Source organism: Callorhinchus milii, unplaced genomic scaffold (assembly GCF_018977255.1).
Source record: "Callorhinchus milii isolate IMCB2004 unplaced genomic scaffold, IMCB_Cmil_1.0 Scaffold4, whole genome shotgun sequence".
NCBI classification, from domain to species: Eukaryota; Metazoa; Chordata; class Chondrichthyes; order Chimaeriformes; family Callorhinchidae; genus Callorhinchus; species Callorhinchus milii.
In genome coordinates this window covers 73,242,371-73,263,112 of record NW_024704745.1, presented here as the reverse complement: position 1 = coordinate 73,263,112, position 20,742 = coordinate 73,242,371, and the positions used below count along the sequence as shown (strand labels likewise).

Here is a 20,742-nt window from a genome sequence, read left to right as displayed (position 1 = left end):
CATGTTTAAGAGCATCCAAACCAAATTGAGAGCTCCATGCATTCCACCTACACTTGCGACTTTCAAATCTGTACAGGTAAAAGTGAGATGCCTTCACCTTTTCATTCTGTCACAAGCATTTTTATTTTATTGAATTAGATGGCTTATATCTTGTGAATACACAGAAAATGGATTATATAAAGTCAAGATACTGACAAAATGAAGCTTTGGGAACATAATGTCAAACTTTACATTTTTTTNATCTGAGTTCATTCTGAGCAGATCATATTTACTAGATCACTAGGTGCAGGTTATTCCTTAATACAGTACAACAATTCCATACATTAAGGCATTAACTCTACTTGCTTGACAACTCTTTGCAGTCCAGTCTTTCAACAATTCCAATGCAGTACAGATAATTTTTAAATGTCTGGTTACCGCTGGGCAGATTTACAGTGTGCACAATTTAAATCTTCTCTCTTGAAAGATCTGTTGGTTAATTAAATCCCGAGAACCTTATCAAGAACTTTTAACAGGAATGTGTATCAAACAGGTGTAGCATGGACCAAAAATTTCCAAAATAAATATGGGTTTGTTTCTTCAGCAGGAGAAGATGGTTTCCTGTCCATTATATGGGCAGCAAAAGGTTAATGGCTTCCAACACGGTCCCTGGGGATGAGTCGCAGTTCTGTGCCATGCTTCAGGAAAACATTTCCTACAATTAAAAAAGCAATCAGAATAAAACCTGGTTAGCAAAAGCATGACAATTGGCTTTAAGATATCATACAGGCAAGCAACTCGTCTCTTCAAAGTGGTTAGAAAGGCAGCATAAACACGGCGTCCAGCACCGCATTGATATACAGCCAAGAGCAACCCAGTTTTATTCCTGTCAACTAACTGCACTGCAATGCTTAACAGTAGTAAAGGAGAACACAAGAAATTGCTGAATTTACATAACCTAATTTATGCTCCTGATAATCTAAATACCACAGATATCTGAAAGTGTCGCACACTCTCCAGTGAATTTTCCAAATATCAGTGCAGCTTCTCTCCAAAGCAATTTGGTTTAACTTTCCTGTCTGGAAGCAACATTCCACTAAGAAGCAAAGCGAGAGGATCATAGTTTGTTTTACTGTAACTAAGCAACATGTAGCTCAGTGGTTAGAGCACTCGCTTTGCAAGCGAGAGACCTGAGTTCAATTCCAGGCAGAGGGCGAAACCTTGGGCAAGTTTCCTTACTCCACACAGAGCCTCATAATAATCCCTCCAAAACCAAAAACAATAATAAATTGGTCATTTTCAATCTACGACTGTTCGTGGGACATTGCTGTGCGCAATTGGCTGCCGCGTTCGCCCACAAATATAGTCAATTCACTTTACAGTGTGTTCTGTGAAGCGCTTTGGGACATCCTCCCGACGTGAAAAGTGCTATATCAAATGCAAGGATGAACAACTTGCATTAATATATTCCTGCAGGATAGCACCTCGGAGCGCTGAACATTCATGGCAGTTCCCAGCCAAGCTGTCAGTCGCTTAGGAGGTTCCTCGTCAGGTTTTATCCACAACGTTCGCACACCAATGTCATTGCCATTTGGAATTCTAAATGGCACACATTTACGTTATCAACGAATTTCACCTGGATCTTCTTTTTCTAGTGCATTTTCTTTCTAATGCAAAGTTGTGTACAACAGGCAGGATGAACGCAGCTTTTGGCTGCACGTTGATATACCGCCAAATAACAAACCAAGTTCACTCCAGGTAGTTCAACACCGGTGCAACAATTAACAATAGTGGGAAAATATAACAAAAATAAGGTCATTTGGTCAACTGAAGTTCTTCACTCGAATACATTATCTCTCCCATCATAGGTCTGCAGTACTCCAAGGCAGTGCTAATAACAGACCAGCCAGCCTGGCTCATCAGCTGGATTTGGAGGGGCAGACCAGTCACTGGGAGCAGGGATTCTTCCCACTCGACTCCTGCTAACCCTGCAAGCCAAGCCGTAACAGCTAGGGTGGTCCTAACAGCGTTAGCAACAGGACGTTTGCCAGACAGTGCTGTCAATGGCAAGCTATGTAGTTTTCGGTAGTTGAACTCCAGCAGTTACCCTAACACACACTTGAGAGTCTCCAAGCCTTGGCACTCATCAACCTGCATCTAATACTCTTTGGTATTGGGTAAGCAGGGTGTGGCCATCCAGGGAGAAATTAAACCATGGTGATGGGTTTCTGTATGTGTCAGAAATCTAGGTGACCAATAAAAAGGACCTAATTGTATTTACAGTAACGTCAATTATGTTGCCCCATTACATCGGTCAGGAAAAATTAATCAAAAGTATTGAAGCTTTTCCAGACATCCTTTCTATAATTTCACGAGCTTCCATTTATGACCTTTACTTAACAACTAACTTTTATTAGGTTTATCCCATAGGATCGATTTCAAGATCCCCATCATCACATAAAAATCCTTTTGAGCCCTAATATCTCCCTACTCTCTGACCCGCTCGAACCTCACTCCTCTGCCTGCCCCTTCTGTCAGCTAACACAGGCCTGCTGCATGTTCCCCAACACCCGCCCCAAATTGGTGTCTTTCTTCAGCCAATAAACCCCAAATCTCTGGAACTCGCTGCCTCAATTTTCCACTCATCCCCTCTTCATCTATTTTAATTCCCACCTTAAGACTTACTTCTTCGACCTCGCCAATGATCATCAACGACAACTTGCACTTAAATACCGGCCTACATGCAGGGTAGCGCCTCAAAGCGCTCAACACCCCTCCCCCCTTGCTTGGCATCCAATCCCACCACTGTAAATGCAAGCTGTTGTTGTCTGTACATTTACTATTTTATATATTTCTTCAGGTCCTTTCTTTCCCCCATCCCCAACCCACAATAATAGCCTTCTCAGTTTGTAAAGGTTATATTTCGCTAGCTTTTTCCATAGATAGATTTAGAATCGTGAAGAATCTTCTTGTTATACCAAACTTTGATGTACAATATTAAGTCAATGTCATGCATCCCATGGGGGCCAAAAGCATCTCTGAAGGCATCCATAGTTAAGTTACCATTATGATTTGAAGTGTAAACTGATTGAAATTTTACTCTGCTTATAATTATGCTGACTAAAACGATTAAAGCCGGCTATATAGGAGAAAAAGCATAACTGTTAAATAATAATGATAATCCTTGCTTTTGATATAGCGCCTTATCACATCTTCTAAACAACAAAATTACATTTATAGAGCGCCTTTCACGTCAGGAGGACATCACAAAGCGCTGGACAGTCAGGGGTTGGGACCTAAGCATGGGTGGTGTAGGGGTGAGGGAAGACAGGGAATGGGAGGGCGACCAAAGGCACAATCAAAGAAAGGGTCTTGAGACCGGCCTTTAAGGAGGCAAGGGAGTGTGGGATGGAGTTCCAGAGTGTGTGGGCAGAGAGGCTGAAAGCCTGGCCACCGATGGTATGCCTCTGAGGAATGGGGAGCCAGTGGAGTCGGGCGAGGGTGGGAGTGATGGGGTCACGGAGCCTTGATGTCCGCTTTGAGACGCTTTGTGGGCAAAACGTGGCAGCCAATTGCGTATAGCAGTCTCCCACAAACAGTCATGGATTCAGTGACAACATCATCGTTTTTTTTTAAAATTTACCTCCGGAAAAGCGATTCGCCGATCTACTAACAACCGGGTTCCTGCTTACTGCTAAATAAACCGAAGCGTGTGGAGAAAGGAAACTTGCCTAAGGTTTCGCCCTGCCCGGGAATTGAACCCAGGTCACCTCGCTTGCAAGGCGAGTGCTCTAACCAATACAGCACTCCACGAATTGTGCATTCACTTGGGAAAGTAGATTTTCAACATTTTTTTGAAGTACAGTACAAGTTTGCAACAAATAACTTTTAATTCTCGTCCTGTTTGTGGACATTACCGTGCACAAAATTGCCTGCCACAATAGCACACAAACACAATCAATACACTTTACAGTAAATCCTATGAAACACTTTGAGATATTCAAAGAAGTGATAAAAGAGCTTTACCAAAGGTAAGGATTATTTCTTCAGATTCTCCCTAATTATAATGTTGACCTTCCAACAATCTACTGCTGGAATTTCCACGTGGACCAGTAAGGTAACCTAATGTAATCAGTGTCATTACAATGTAGAGGGGATGACCAACGAACCCATTACAAGGGCTAATTGGAATTTTATGAACCCCAAGGTCCACCTGACAATGGGACTTTACTCCATTCTGTCCTCAATAAAATTAGATTATAAACACTGAATGTACAAACAAGGACTTTATTCCTTATAAATGCTGCCTCATTTGCCTATATAACAGTCTATATAAATTGTAATTTTGTTATTATTATTTATTCCCAGATGGAAATCCCATTCTTTGATTGGGTTATTTTCAGTTCTGTCTGTCTTGTGATTCAGGTAAACATATAGGGATTGGCCTTTAGAAATATGTGGAGTCTTTCTCACAGTTAACGTCTTTTATATTATCCTCCCAATCCAAATTTATACCGCCAAATTTAAAAAAATAAATTGGCTACTCATCCATCCCATTCACACAATTTACAGTATATCCTGTGAAATGCTTTGAGATGTTTTGATAGAGCTCTATATCAAATGCAAGGTTTTTTTTATTTTTCTCTGTAGATTAGCTGCCATGTTTGCCAAGATTCATTTTTATTATTAATTATACCAAAACACTGAGACATTTCTTTTGACATAAAAGATGCTATTATAAATGCATATAAATGCAAGTTATTATGATTGAAGCATAATCTTATACTTACTCGTATACATACTGGAAAGTTATTAAATATTGGTGGTGAAAATGCCAATTTTTTGCTATTTTGTGTTTAATACGTTTTAGTTGTTGCGCACATTAACAATGGCAAGCTTCCAGGTTGCCGGTTACTCAAGCAGCGCGTGAGCGACTGATCTCAATCAATCAATCAAATTGTTCAATTGGATTTGCGGCCCACTGGTTTCTTTTTTTCATGAACCATCAACCTATTGCATCCCTGTCAATCAACCCTGGATAATCTTCAAGTTCGTCTTTTACAGTATGTAGTGCCTGGAGGCCACAACAGTTCAGAAGTTCTCCTTCCTTGGGAGGGAGCGCTCTTGGCTATTACTTTCAACCCATGACCTCGCAGGCCCTTGCTGCTCATTCCTGCTTGAAGACTGTCTCATATGTAATGAAAACCTTCAAGTCAATTTAATATCTGTCCCCATGTCCTGCCCCAGGGCCCACGCATGCTCACCCTTTCACCACAACTTGTACAGATCAAAGGCACTTCAGAATTTCATGAGGAAGATTACACTCATGACATTTCAGTCATTTCTTATATTAATCCGAGCTGGGCTTTTATTTGTGCATAATAATTTTCATTTCTTCAAGAAAAAATTACCAATTCACACATTTTTGTTTTTATTAAAATGGATTTGTCTGCAGCCTTATTAACATTTTATATTATGCTCAGAGCCATGTGCCAGCAACCAAATGAACCCATCTGCCATGTGTGGAATATAGTGGATATGATGATGTGTGCTCCAACTGGAATATTTCAACAGTTATTACTGCAATGCATACGAGACTCCATCCAGCAGAAGAGGCAAATATAAATGATTATGCGCTATTACTATGTGTAGAAATCCCTTCACTCCCTGGCACTTCCCTACCTCTCTGACCTCCTCACTCCCCAATCCACCATGCAGTACCTCCGCTCGACTGGCACCGGCCTCCTGCTTGTCCCTCGCACCCTCTGCACCGCAATTGGAGGACGCACATTCAGCCACTAGGCCCCGAAACTCTGTAACACTCTCTCTCAATCCCTCGGCCTTGCCGCCCTTTTTCAAGTCCCACCTTAAAGCCTTCATTTTTGATCGTGCTTATGATCACCTCCCCCTCACCCAGTCGGCTCGGAGTCAGGCTCCGCCACTGTTAAGCGCTCTGAGATGCTACCCTGCGCCTTGGGATGTCCTCCCGACGTGAAAGGCGCTACACAAATGTAATCTTCTTGTTGTTGTATATAAATGCAAGTTGTTATATAGTTGATAGTCAGCTGAATTTGCCTAATGTAGATTTACAGCCCATGCAGAACAGTTCACTTGTGAAAAAATGATTGTTCGTGTTTTAAACAGTGCACATACAGAGGGAAAAGGCTGACTGATAAATACTGCACAAATATCAAAACCAAATAACTATTGCACCTCAAAGTATTCCATGTAGTACACATTTTCCACGGGAATCATTTTCGATTAACTCTTTTTGTACTTTTTTTCATAGATTCATAGAATGTTACGGCACAGAAGGAGGCCATTCGGCCCATCGAGTCTGTGCCGGCTCTTTGACAGAGCAAGTCACTTTCACTAACCCCAATCACCAGCTTTCTTCCCATAACTCTGCAAACCCGTCCTCCCCAGATACCTATCCAGTTCTCTCTTAAAAGCTGTTATCGAATCGGACTTCACTACCCTTTCAGGCAGATCATTCCAAATCATTTAAAAAGCTTTTTTTGTGATAGTCATTTAGTTTCAAATTAGTTTTGAACAAAAGTTATTATTTTTCCTTGAAACTTGGTTCTTCTTGCAAAATAGGTACTTGCAGCCAGCCTGCTGAGCCTGATCCACCATTAATAATAATCCTTGCATATAGTTTAGTGCCTTTCACATTGTAAGTATATCTTACAAAGCGCTTTATAGGATTTACTGTAAAGTAGTGATTATGTATTTGTAGGCAAACACAGCAGCCATTTTTGCACACAGCAATGACCCACGCACAGCTATAAATTGAGTGATCAATTTTATTTGGCGGATTGGTGGCCAGGACACCAGGAGAAACTCCCTTCTCTTTTTGAACAGTGCCGTGGGATTTTCAACATTCACCCAGACAGATGACCTCGGTTTAACATCTCTTCTGAAAAGTGTACTTCCAACAATGCCCACAAAATATACAGTCTGTATGCCCACAAAATATACACTTTACAATATATTCTGTGAAACGCTTTGAGATGTCTTGAAGACATGATAAAGGTGCTATATCAAATGCAAGGATTATTATTATTATTAATTATTATTAGCTTGATTAGCAGTGTAAAGGGCTATCAACATAAAGTACTTAAAATCCACTTCCCTGTCCTTTCGCCATATTCTACCTCATTTAACTGAGTGTCGATGGCCTTCCGAGGCAGTCCGTTCCATATTCTCAGGAACCTTAGTATAAAGAAATGTTTTTGGACTCCTCTTTAAGTTAACAAAGCTCTCATTTTGAGGTTATATCTCAAATTCCCCAACTAGAGTGAGGAGTCTTCACTTCATGTTACTTAAGGAATTAGTTGATTTTGATCAGAGTTGAAGCAGAAGGAAACAAGATGTTGCTGTTTCAGTGCTTGTATGTATAAATTGCCACTTAATTCTGTAAAGATTTGACAGCAGGTTCATTACTGGAAAATTGCCTAAGTATAAATGTGTCAGATGAACAGTCTCAAAATATTACGGGACTAATACTGTCTAAAAAAATCATCCTCAGAAATGTGTACAACTGACCAATTGATGCCCAGGGCATGAAGTCAAAACTGTAGGTTAACAATGCATTAGCGGCCTGAGAATAACAATAATAATAATCCTTGCATTTAATATAGCACCTTATCATATCTTCGAGATGCCTCAAAGCATGTTACAGAATATACTTTAAAGTGAATTGACTATCTTTTGAGGGTGAAATGTGGCATCCAATTTCCCTATATGACAAGCAGTAAGACTGGCTCTGAACCTTTGTACAAACTCTCAAGACACATTATAAATCAATTACTTCTTACGACACCCAAATTCATCTTTTTACCTCTACCATTGATTTCAAGTCCACTGATGTCCTGACTGCTTGTCTGCCACATCAAGTCCCGGAGGAGCTTCAACTTCCTCAGCTCAATGTGGATGAGACGGAAGCCAAGCTCCTCAGCTCTCGCGAACACCAACAACAACTTGCTTCTGGCTCTGACTTCTTCAAATCTCCTCCTTTCAACTTACTGAACCAATGCACAACCTTGGTGTTCAGTTCAACGCTCAGCTCACTTTCCTCCCTCATATCTAGCCCCTCTGACCAGCGCTCCAAGATGCTATCCTATATGAAGGGCACTGTAAAAATACAAGTTATTGTTGACCAATGTTGCTTTTCTACATCTTAGCCTCCTGGCCAGCTTCTGTCCCTTTCTCACTCCTTATGCAGTTGAAACCCTCATCACGTCTTTATCACCTCTAAACTCAACTTCTCTCCTCACTGATCTCCTAAGTTCCACCATTCACAAGCTTCAGCTTGGCCAAACTCTGCTAATCAAATCTTTACCCCAAAAAAACTTTTGAGTGTTCATCCTGATTCTCCTGTGTGATCTGCTCTAACCTTTTTCTCCCTCGGCTCGACAATCTCAGGCCTGCTGCTGGTCATCTGCCTGTGCCCTCTACCACCAGAGGCAACCAGTCACTTGGGCCTCACCAAACGGAACTTCCTGTCTCTCAGCCCCTCCGTTTACTCCATTTCTATTGGTCCTCAAAGGCTACCCCAAAACCTATCTCTTTGACTATGGTTTCTTCCTTCCTCCTCTCCCTCCCGGCTTGGGTCCAGCAAATTGTTGTTGTTTATCTTAACGTCGACTCCAAGAGCAATTCTTTCTTAAATTTTATGGTGAAGAAATATGAAATTGTATATTACTGACAAACTCATTTGTGGATTGGCCTTTGAAACATAGCTGTCATGAAGCTGATGCCTGCAAATAGCTTTCAGCAATAATTTAATGTTTTACTCACCTGCGGATTGAGCAGGGTTTATTCCTATCCCATCTGAAATGGAACAAAATAATTGCTCAATTACATTTTCACATGATCAAGTTCATCGAACGATAAGGTTCACCTAAAAAAAGTTACTGCACTTTACGTATATCCTGTGAAGAGGTTTGCAAAGTGGGAAATCAGTATTCTTACCATTTGTTATAATAGCGCTGGATGCTGCTGGTACTTTGAACTGAAAGAAAAGCAACACAAAGAATACAATTAAAATTCTGAACAAACTCATTTTGAATCAGTGTAGTAGAGGACTAATTTTTATATCATAGTTTCTGGAAATAATACAAAAGCAAGTAATAGCGTGTTATAGAAAACGTATTTTATACGCTTGAACTTGTGAGGGAGGAAGCATTTTCTAGAAGATATGTTCCAGTATATTCTTTTTTGTTGCATCAGCCAGGTGTCTGAAACATGCGGAAACCCATCGGAACACAGTTCCATAAACTGGTCTGTGTAACAAACAGCAATATTGGAAGCAATATTTCTCTTGGTAAATGTTCCTTAAACAGACCTATTCAGCGCATATGAAGATTTTTTAAAAACTGGTTAAAATAACAAGCAAGTAGAACACACCAAATATCTTTCCCCTGCGTCACATTACCCATAATAATAGACTTAAAGATCATTGCCGTAAAATTTGAAATCACACAGAATTTAGGAAAATTCTTAAATTAAATTTTAATTTGGGAGCCATTTTGTGCAGTTATTTTTAAGACAATGGTTTTAAGGCTGAGATTAAGATTTTCGGACTCGCTACCTCCCTCCCCACGTTGAAAGCCCAACCCAAGACGCTCCTCTTTGACCCACACTTTTGTCATTTTTCTCCTCCACAGCTCTTCTGTTCCTACCCTCCAGCTTGGGTGCCCAGCCAGCCAGAGACATCTTCCCGACGTGAAAGATGCTAAATAAATGTAAATTGTATTGTCTCTTTCTTAGTTCTTTCCTCCTGGGGTGAAATAGGGAAGCTAAGTAACATCTTGCTGGTTCTGACTGTTTGACAGCTGGATTATGGCAAAGAATCAGAAGCTAAGGATGTCATTGAAAACTACTTTAACTCTAACAAGCAAACTATGCAGAAATAAATGATCAGACACATTTACTGAAACAAAGGGTTAGTCAAATCCAGGGGAAAAGATACAACAATAATATTCGTATATGATATGATCCCTATAATGTCAAATTGGCTCAAAGCTTTTGATTGGTAGTAGCTCTCAAATATAGTGACTGCATTTGTAGACAGACATGGCAGCCAATATCCACACAGGAAGCACATACAAGCAAACATGAAGTGAATGGTGTATCTATCTGGAGGATAGAATTCAAGATCCTCATCCTCACCTACAAGGCCATTCACGGCCTCGCTCCCTCCTACCTCTCTGACCTACCCCTACCTACCTGCCCGTACCCTCCGTTCCTCTGGCTCCGGTCTGCTCCACACCCCCCGCCTCAACCGCCCTACCATCGGTGGCCGGGCCTTCAGCCTCTCAGCCCCGAGGCTCTGGAACTCCATCCCCCAGTGCCTTCGCCGCTTCCTCCCTTTCCTCCTTCAAGGCCGGTCTCAAGACCTTCCTCTTTGACCGAGCCTTCAGCTCCCCTCTCGACTCTCTACCGTCTCCTCGCTCCCTCCCTTCCCTCCCCTCACCCTGACCATTTCCCCCCAATGCTCGGGTCCTGACCCAATTGTACAGCGCCTTGGGACGTCCTCCCGACGTGAAAGGCGCTCTATAAATGGAATCTTGTTGTTGTTGTTGTTGATTGCTAACCAGGACACCGGGAAAAACTTCGTTTTGGTTTCGAACAATGTCATGAGATCCTGGTTTAACATCTCATCTTAAAGACAGAACTTTCAATAATGCAGCACTTCCCCCACAACTGCATGAGAGTATCAGCCTGGACGCTGAACTTAACACTCCAACCTGGGATGTGAATTCACACCTCTCTGACCAAGATACAAGAGTATGGCACTCGGCAACGGATTTCACCCTTCTGTCATATATTGCATATTTTTCTTCCCTACTCTCCTTAAGTGTTGATACTTTAAGCCACCAGAAATGTTATTCCTACAGAAAACAAAATACAGTAATAAAAAATAATCCTTGTATTTGATATAGTGCCTCATCACGTCAAAACATCTTAAAAGTATTCCACAGTAATTACTGAAAATAGTAGTGACTATTTGTATGTAAATGTGGCAGCAAAGCTGTGCAGAGTAATGTCCCACAAACAGTCAAGAGAAGCATGACTAATCAAATGGAGGACCATTTGCCAGGACACCAGGAGAAACTTCCTTCTCTTTTTAAATAAGGAGTAGGGGTTCTTTAACATTCACCTGACCAGACAGACATTTAGCATCTCACCTGAAAGACGGCATATCCCAATAATGGGCGCTCTAGGACTCTACCCTGGCGAGACGGCTATATAAATGCAAGTTGTTGTTGTAATGCAGTGCTCCCCAGCACTGTACTGGAGTGTCAACCTAGACAGTGAACTCAATGTCCCTGTTGGAGAACTTGAATCTACAATTTTCGAATCCAGAGACGAAACACGCTACTAACTGATCTATACCACAGTGACACACTTGGTACTGTGGTATAGATTAGAAATATATTTGAATACATTTGCACGAATTTCTATGGATAAAGTGCTGGAATCAGTTTTGTGTTACGTTCTCAGCTTTTCCAATTTTTTTTCATTCAGACAATGTTCTGCACAATAATGTTTAAAATATTAAAATATTGAAACGTTCATTACTGCTTTTCGACACCGGTTAGCTCAAGTCCCGGCAACAGCAATGCAAGCAAAGATTTTAAATCCTGTTTCACGCTCCAAATTGTTCAACTTCTAGGAGCATATTTGCTTCCATCACTATAAAAATGGGTTTGTTACATAAACTGGATCAGCTTGCAATGGCCAAGTTTTCATATTAAAAAAAATCAATGAAGCTGTAATTGGTTTGAGCTGTAAGATAGATATTTTCAGTTCACAAAGATCAAGTCAGTTTTAGCATTCTGTGAGTGTTGCTCTTTTGAAGTTGGTAAACTCTTCTACGATTCACTTATGACTTTGTGGTTCGTGATTATGACCCTCATCTCCAAATCTTAAATTAACAACTGCAAAGCTCACGGAAAACCATAGCATTTATTTTTACCGGGCCCCAACAAGGTTTCAAATAAATAAGAGTTTCAGGAACTAAACAAAACCAGATTCAGAAGAAACCAAGGTCAGTAATCAACTGTGAGGGAGTTTCCCCCAGTTTCCTGATCAACAATCCTCCAATTTATTTTTTTGGTCAGCCAGGTGTCTTGACAACCCATCCATGCTTAAGAGTATCCAAACCAAACTGAGAGATCCAATGCATCCCACTTATACTTGAAAATTCAAAGATGTTTATTGGAATGGAATGCACACTTCCTCCCTGGAGGGACACATCCTGCAAACCTAATCTGCAAACTAATAGATGCAGGTTGGCAAGAGCCAAGGATGGGGCATCCCAGTGTGTGTTGGGGTACTGCTGGAGTCTAACCAGCCATTGAGAGCACCGCTTGGAAAGCTTCCCATCTGTTTACACGTCAGAGCTTTGACTTGCAGGTTTAACAGGAGCTAAGTGGGAAGAGTAATCGGTCCCAGCGACTGGTCTGCCTTCCAAGTCCTACTGTTCAGCTATCAGCAGTGCCCTGGAATACTACAAATCCACCTGGAACTGGACTACTGAGACTACAACAGAAGGTTGGCTCGATTCTGACATTCGGTTGGCAAACATGATACTTTGGAACCAGTTCAGCTCCAAGGAGAACGCACTTACCTCCACCCCCAAATGATTCGCCAAATACAATTGGTCATAACTTCATACTTCATAGGTGTTTGTGTACTGATGATATCTTATGGTATTAATGGACAGCCTAGCTTGGAATGATAGAAAGAGAGCAATAAAATGTTGACAAACATGGTTCATCTTGAAAATGCTACCGAAATGTTTACCATTCTTCATCCCACTGCTGCATTGTCTGAGGTGCTGTTCATCGGATGAAATGTTAAACTGACGTTCAAACTACCTGTTCAGTTAAAGATCCCATAGCACTATTCAAAAAGGAGAAGGAAGTTTCTCCTGGTGCCCTGGCATACAATTCCAACAAATAAAATTGGTCACTCACTTTATGAGACATTGCTGAGCCCAAATTACCTGCCGTGTTCACCTACAAAAAAGGCATTACACTTTACAGTATAATCTCTGAAGTACTTAGAAGTACTTTCAATGTAAAAGGCACTCTATCAAATGCAAGGATTATTATTTTTATTATTCTCCATTACCTAAAATTACCTAAAATGATATTTTTCAGTTCATACAAGTACATTTGCAGGGAATGAGGCAGATTAATCACAAGCATTCAATTAAATTACAAAACCGACATTTGACTTATGAGTTCATCAGTGTGTTATGATATTGAGTTGGCTTATTACTCCCTCCATTGGTGAATGACTTGTCCTCCCACACAACTCCAATGGGATCAGTCGCTCACTAGAATGTGTGGGATGTCTGATCACTCTGGTGCAGCATTTTAACATCTTTACCACATTAGGAACAATTTCATATTAATATCCCCATTTCTTTATAATCAAACAAAGTTCGCCCACAAGGTACACAGTCACTCCACTTCATAGCATATCCTGTGTGAAGCACTTTGAGACGGCCTTCTGACATGAAAGGTGCGATATCAAGTGTAAGTATTATTATATAACTTATACATAGTAAATGCCACAACCAATTTGAACACAGCCATGTCCCACAAACAGCCACAAAGTGAATGACCAATTTTTATTTGGTGGTATTGTTGGCCAGCACGTTGGGAGAAACTCCCTTCTCTTTTTAAATAATGCCACAGGATCTTTTAACAGCGCCTTGGGACGTCCTCCTGACGTGAAAGGCACAATACAAATGTGATTTTGTTGTTGTTGTTAACATCCACCTGAACAGGCAGATGAGACCTCAGTATTAACGTACCACCTCCAACAATGTAGCTCTTCGACAGCACTGCAATGGACTGGCAGAAGAGTCTATATAAGTTAAGTGTCCAAGAGTGGGACATGAACCCACACCATTAAGACTCGGTGTTGAAGTTACTACCAACTAAGCCACCTGACAAACATTTTGACACACAAAATCTCTACATGTTTAATGCATCACTGTAAGCATATGAGCAGTACATTTTCCTGTGTGCAACTGGAAAATTCTGACAATCAAAGAAATCTAAATTGTGGGCTGATTTTAGAAGATATTTGGGTCTTCTTAATATTAACCTGCATTTGACTTACTGAATTATAATATACTTTAAATTGTAGCTGAATAATTTAGTTCAGAAAAGTTTGAGCTGCAGAAAACTTCAGAATTGGTTGAACACCCACAGTCACTGCACTTTACAGTAAATCCTGTGAAGCGCTTTGTGAAGTCCCTGTGGACGTGAAAGGTACACCACCAAATGTAAGGATGATTATTATTACTCAAAGTCTCGTACTACACCGAAACAAATAGCAAGAGTTCAGCGACCCAAATACAGTAGCAAATCTTTTCTTTTCAGTCCAATTAGTATAATTTTTTCACGTGTGGATTAAAAAAAGTAATATACAACAACTTGCGTTTATTTAGCACCCTCACGTGGGGTAGCGTCCCGGAGCACTTGACAGTGACAGAGTCTGACCCCGAGCAGGGGGAGAGGGAGCTGACCGTAAGCGCGATCAAAAAGGAAGGTCTTTAGGCAGGATTTGAAAGTAGGGAATTTCTCACGTTGCCGTAAGAAAGTGAAACCTCCAATTTTGTCCTTAGCTGTCTTGTCAAGTGAGTTTAGTCAACCTTTCTCCAAACATAATAGTAAATACAGAATACAATCCAGACATGATTATATTACTGCTCGATATGGCCACTGCTGTCAGTTTCAGATATGCCAGCCCCGTTGCCGATAAGAAGCAAAGCTCAAATGAATCCAGAACCACTCTTATAACTGGCAAAAATATGTTAACCTCTATTCAACATTTGGACCACACTTTTGGCCACCTCTAACTCATTACGGCACCAAGTCAGCTATTTGAAGGAGGCATCCTCCCAAACGTGAAATAAATATAAATATGTAGTTTTACTGAAATGGAACACAAGAATTATAAATTGTTCTGGTTCGGGAACTGTGTCTAAATACCCTGAGTAAGAGCTTACCTTAAAGATGCAATGTTCTTCTTCAATTTAACAAAGCTTTCAGGTCAATTTCACACCAATGGAATCAAAGCACTGTGTATATCATTCTAATCAGTTCAATCTCCTTGACAATCACAAGGATGTAATTGGCAATATCTTGACAGATAATGAAAATAAACAAATAAATAGAGAACCCTGGCATTTAGTCATCTTCAGAAACAAATGATGTGGCCCATCCCTACTGATTTCTAGGTCAGAAATTTAATTTTATTTGTCACTATTGTATTTATTCAAATGAATAGGCTGGTTAAATCCAGCTAAATATGGCACTAAGAGCTGGCAAGCTTAAATTAAACTTGTGCCAAGAATCAGAATTCTGCAATTTGCTTTTAAGTACGATTCTCTTAGCTCTAGTTTGTTTGCTTCACTAACTAGTAGCTCCCGTTTGTTTTACTGACCCAAATTGGCTGCCACATTCGACTACAAATATAGTCACTGCAACAATTTGCATTTATATAACACCCTTCATGCAGAATAGTGTCACAACACCTTACAGTAAATCCAGTGAAGCACTTGAGGCATTTTGACAAGGTCCTTTGTTGAATGTAAGGATTACTACAGCAAAATTCTTATTTTTATAAATCGGATTATCACCTAAATCATACGTGTACCATAATCCCATTCAGTTTCCTGCCAAAATACACTTAGATTTCTTTACACTAGTTGTAATTTATAAAACAAGTCATCTTCACCCACAAATATACAGTCAATTCACTTCACAGCAAATTCTGTGAAGCTCTTTTGAGACGTCGAGAAGACGTGAAAAACGCTATATCAAATGGAAGGATTATTATTATCATCTCCTAACGTCTCTACCGTACTTACTGGCTGCACTGAATCACGGGAAATCAAGTTCTGGCCCATCAGTGCATACACACTTACCAGTTGCATTGAAGAATGCAAGCGCAGTATAGATTATTGATTAAATCAGATTTCATATTGCATTCACACTTTGCGTAAATCATATTAAATGTTACAGTCCTGACTGATAAGACTGATGTGAATTTCACTGTATAGTGCTGAAAGTAATAGTAATTAGGACCTTTAGACATTTTTCAACAATAATGCTGACCTTCGACAGTTGACTCACTGCTAGATCTCACACATATGCAATGACCACTTGAGCCGGGTACCAGAGGGCAACCAGCAACCACAGAACAATACCCCAATGAAAAGAGGCCAGATTTGAAGCAGCGAGGCATTTGGGAAGATTAGAAAAAATAATTGGACAAACTTTTTTAAAAAAGTGTGCATAATATAGTAATGTAACGATCAGAGGAACATGTCAGTAAATACCATGGACCACTGCATTGCAGCAGCATTTTTCCAAAGTAATAATTGTAGTGTCCAAGGGATCTGATTAATGTAATGTGTCAACGAAGGCTATTGCACCCAAAAGATGCTTCGCAAAAGTTGTGTGAGAAATTAATTCATGCACAAGTTTCTTACCTCTTCTGCTGCAAACTTTAACACTGCTGTGAAAGGTGTGGCATCGGGTACACTCAACCTGAAACACGATTATTGAGAATCAATGCATGTTATTACTAGGATGTGACTGAGATTAGCTGTGGATCTTAAAGGTAACTTTATTATAGCATGCTAGTGATTCATATGGCACATGAGGAGTGGTAGGATGTGGATCTGTGTATCCTGACGTGAAAGACGCTATACAAATGTAATTTGTTGATGTTGTTGATTGTAAGTCCGACAGTAGATTGTATCAGATAGGCTGAAAACCTGACAATGGATGGTTTGTATTTTATTTGGAATTTTTTGTAATAAATATGTCTTTTACTTCGCAGAGAGTATTGGGCCACTTATTTCATCTAAAGGGATCATAGAATTTTCACTACTGGTACAACTTAAAGTGGATTTCAACTTGCTACACAGCATTAATTTTAGTGGTCTAACTTTGACTGCACTTTCCACTAGTAACAAATAAGTAGGGTTGGTGTGAAAATCACTTTGTTCACGGTTGTCTGCAAACACTGCCTCAATGAGTTACAATACTGACTTTGTACAAATACTTGAGTGTAGAGCATCAAGGCCCATAAAATCCACAAATCATGTCACTCCATCATTGCTCTTTCAGCCGAACAAACCAACAAGTGATAATTTTAACTGTAGCCCATTGTAGGTGTTCGCTTACAAATACATTCATTACACTTCACAGTGCATCTTGTGAAGGGTTTTGAGGCATTCATCAACATCGTATGATGTTACATCAATTGCAAAGATTATTATCATTATAATGAAGTCCTATAATTATTCTCTCTGCTTTCTCTATTGCCAATAATGTGTCTTTGAAGGTTAGGTATCCAAAACTGTAATACATGTATTATCAATGTAACTTCACTAAAGATAACACCGCCCCCCCCAACCTACAGCCCTTGAGATGCAGCCCAGTATACGGTAAGCATGGTTGACAGCTGTTTTACACATTCACTGGAGATTTTATTCAACCCAAGTACAAACCAAAATCTAATAGATATAATAAAAATAAAGCAACCTCAATTATAAGGCAATATTCCCCAACAAACTCTCCTCCTCCACATACCAATTTTCAATTTGGAGTGAAGAGGAAATCTAGTGATACGGTAATTACAGAACAACTAAAAAAAAGACATATATTGTATAAATATGGAACAATTCAGTGGAGCCCCATTATAACAACAATTTATATTTGTAACGCCACTTTCATGTTGGGAGGACAATTCAAAGTGCTTCTCACAGCTGGGAGTCCCAGCTTGGGGGTGGGTGGTGGGTAGGGGCGAGGAGGAATAGCTCGGGAGAGTGTGCAAGGGAAAAGATGACCAATAGCGCAGATTGGGGCCCATAAAATCACAGCTGCTCTTTAAAGTGGTGTGGTCGGCAATCAGCACTTCCCCACACGCACACAGCGTTCTCTGTACTAAAAAATGTCCAGCTTTCAGTAGGTCAGGGTCTCTCTCCCTCCTACTCCCCTTGACCAAACCCCTCTATTCCTGGTCCTGTTCCCTTCATTTAATGAGAATGCATCTCTGGTGGGTGCACTGACTTACACTTTGTATGGCAGCTTGGGGTCTGACGTTAGTGTAATCTTGAAGGTAACCTTCGACCTAAAGAAAAAAAAGATTGTGGCGATAAGTTGGGTGCACACCACAGCTATATATCACAACGTTAATAAATGTCATCAACATTATTGCTACTGCCATTATTAATGTGTTTATTACTGTCGGTGTTGCGATCAGCACTGTTACTGGGGTTAATCCTTGCATTTGATATCGAGCCTCAAAGCGCTTCACAGAATGTACTGTAAAGTGAATTGACTGTATATTTGTGGGCGAAACGTGGCAGTCAATTGCACACAGCAATGTCCCACAAACAGTCGTGGATTGAGTGACCAAATTCTTTGGTTTAAGGGGAGGCCAGTCCTCCTCTGTCGTTATTAATAATATGCTTAGTACTACTATTTATGAGGCTATTACTACTGTCACTATGATTATTCCTTCTGAACAGCCATCACAATCACAGTGACAGTAATAATAAGTAGTTATTGCCTCTGTGGCTATTACAGGCTGTAACTTCACAGGAATTTACTTTGCAGTGACTCTGTATTTGTTCTGTAAGCTATATTATTACTGTAGTTACTGACTATTACTGCAGTCACTATTATTACTGCAATCACTGTGTTATTACTATAGTCACTGTATTATTACCGCGGTCACTGTATTGTTACTCTGGTCACTGTATTATTACTGCGGTCACTGTATTATTACTGCGGTCACTGCATTATTACTATAGTCACTGTATTATTACTGCAGTCACTGTGTTATTACTATAGTCACTGTATTATTACTGCAGGCACTGTATTATTACTATAGTCACTGTGTTATTACTGCGGTCACTGTGTTATTACTGCAGGCACTGTATTATTACTATAGTCACTGTATTATTACTATAGTCACTGTACTATTACTGCGGTCACTGTATTATTACTATAGTCACTGTGTTATTACTATAGTCACTGTGTTATTACTATAGTCACTGTATTATTGCTATAGTCACTGTATTATTACTGCAGGCACTGTGTTATTGCTATAGTCACTGTGTTATTACTATAGTCACTGTATTATTACTGCAGACACTGTATTATTGCTATAGTCACTGTATTATTACTGCAGGCACTGTGTTATTGCTATAGTTGCTGTGTTATTGCTATAGTCACTGTGTTATTGCTGTAGTCGCTGTGTTATCGCTGTAGTCACTGTGTTATTGCTGCAGTCACTGTGTTATCTCTGTAGTCATTGTGTTATCGCTGCAGTCACTGTGTTATCGCTGTAGTCACTGTGTTATCGCTGTGTTAGTGACTGGGTTATCGCTGTGTTAGTCGCTGTGTTATCGCTGTGTTAGTGACTGTGTTATCGCTGTGTTAGTGACTGTGTTATCGCTGTGTTGGTGACTGTGTTATCGCTGTGTTGGTGACTGTGTTATCGCTGTGTTGGTGACTGTGCCATCGCTGTGTTAGTGACTGAGTTATCGCTGTGTTAGTGACTGTGTTATCGCTGTGTTAGTGACTGTGTTATCGCTGTGTTAGTGACTGTGTTATCGCTGTGTTGGTGACTGTGCCATCGCTGTGTTAGTGACTGAGTTATCGCTGTGTTAGTGACGGTGTTATCGCTGTGTTAGTGGCTGTGTTAGTGACTGTTGTCACTGTGTCAGTGACTGTGCTATCGCTGTGTTAGTGGCTGTGTTAGTGACTATGTTGTCGCTGTACTAGTGACTGTGTTATCGCTGTGTTAGTGACTGTGTCATCGCTGTGTTAGTGACTGTGTTGTCGCTGTGTTAGTGACTGTGTTGTCGCTGTGTTAGTGACTGTGTTATCGCTGTGTTGGTGACTGTTGTCGCTGTGTTAGTGACTGTGTTGTCGCTGTGTTAGTGACTGTGTTGTCGCTGTGTTAGTGACTGTGTTGTCGCTGTGTTAGTGGCTGTTAGTGACTGTGTTATCGCTGTGTTAGTGACTGTGTTGTCGCTGTGTTAGTGACTGTGTTATCGCTGTGTTGGTGACTGTGTTGTCGCTGTGTTAGTGACTATGTTAGTCACTGTGTTGTCGCTGTGTCAGTGCTGTGTTGTCGCTGTGTCAGTGCTGTGTTGTCGCTGTGTCAGTGCTGTGTTGTCGCTGTGTCAGTGCTGTGTTGTCGCTGTGTCAGTGACTGTGTTGTCGCTGTGTCAGTGACTGTTGTCGCTGTGTTGTCGCTGTGTCAGTGACTGTTGTCGCTGTGTTGTCGCTGTGTCAGTGACTGTGTTGTCGCTGTGTCAGTGACTGTTGTCGCTGTGTTGTCGCTGTGTCAGTGACTGTTGTCGCTGTGTTGTCGCTGTGTCAGTGACTGTGTTGTCGCTGTGTCAGTGCTGTGTTGTCGCTGTGTCAGTGCTGAGGCTCTCACATGGCTCTCTCTCTCTCTCCGGCGCCGACTCGGCCGCTGACCCCGGAAGTGACCAGAGACTGACGGACTGGGCCACGTCACCGCCCGGACAGGACCGGCTATAGCTGCCCTTCAAACTCCAGCACAGACAGGTGTCACACCCTGAACACACACACACACACACACGCGCAGCCCCGCTGCTGTGTTCGCTTGTTTCAAGTTGCTTTTTTTCTTCTTCTTTTCAATGGATCAGTTTTGATCCTTTAAAATATCTGTGAGGCT

At 40.8% G+C, this 20,742-nt stretch overlaps 1 protein-coding gene across 1 annotated transcript; it reads right to left on the bottom strand.

Annotated features, from left to right (window-relative positions):
- Positions 1-220: 220 nt before the first annotated feature.
- ufm1 (ubiquitin-fold modifier 1) lies at positions 221-20,671 on the bottom strand. The gene is made up of 6 exons (XM_007891232.2): positions 20,482-20,671; positions 18,100-18,156; positions 16,508-16,565; positions 8,956-8,995; positions 8,782-8,814; positions 221-694 (listed from the first exon to the last, which is right to left on the bottom strand). Coding segments are annotated over exons 1-6 (258 nt in total). The 5' UTR covers positions 20,484-20,671; the 3' UTR covers positions 221-626.
- Between the last annotated feature and the right edge of the window lie 71 nt (positions 20,672-20,742).

Bases quoted from the DNA above. Each gene is read 5' to 3' on its own strand.
- ufm1 (XM_007891232.2), bottom strand. The intron at 8,996-16,507 runs GTAAGAAACTTG...CTTTTCTTTCAG, and splicing joins TAAAGTTTGCAGCAGAAGAG to TTCAAAGTACCAGCAGCATC. The intron at 695-8,781 runs GTGAGTAAAACA...TTTTAATTGTAG, and splicing joins AAACCCTGCTCAATCCGCAG to GAAATGTTTTCCTGAAGCAT.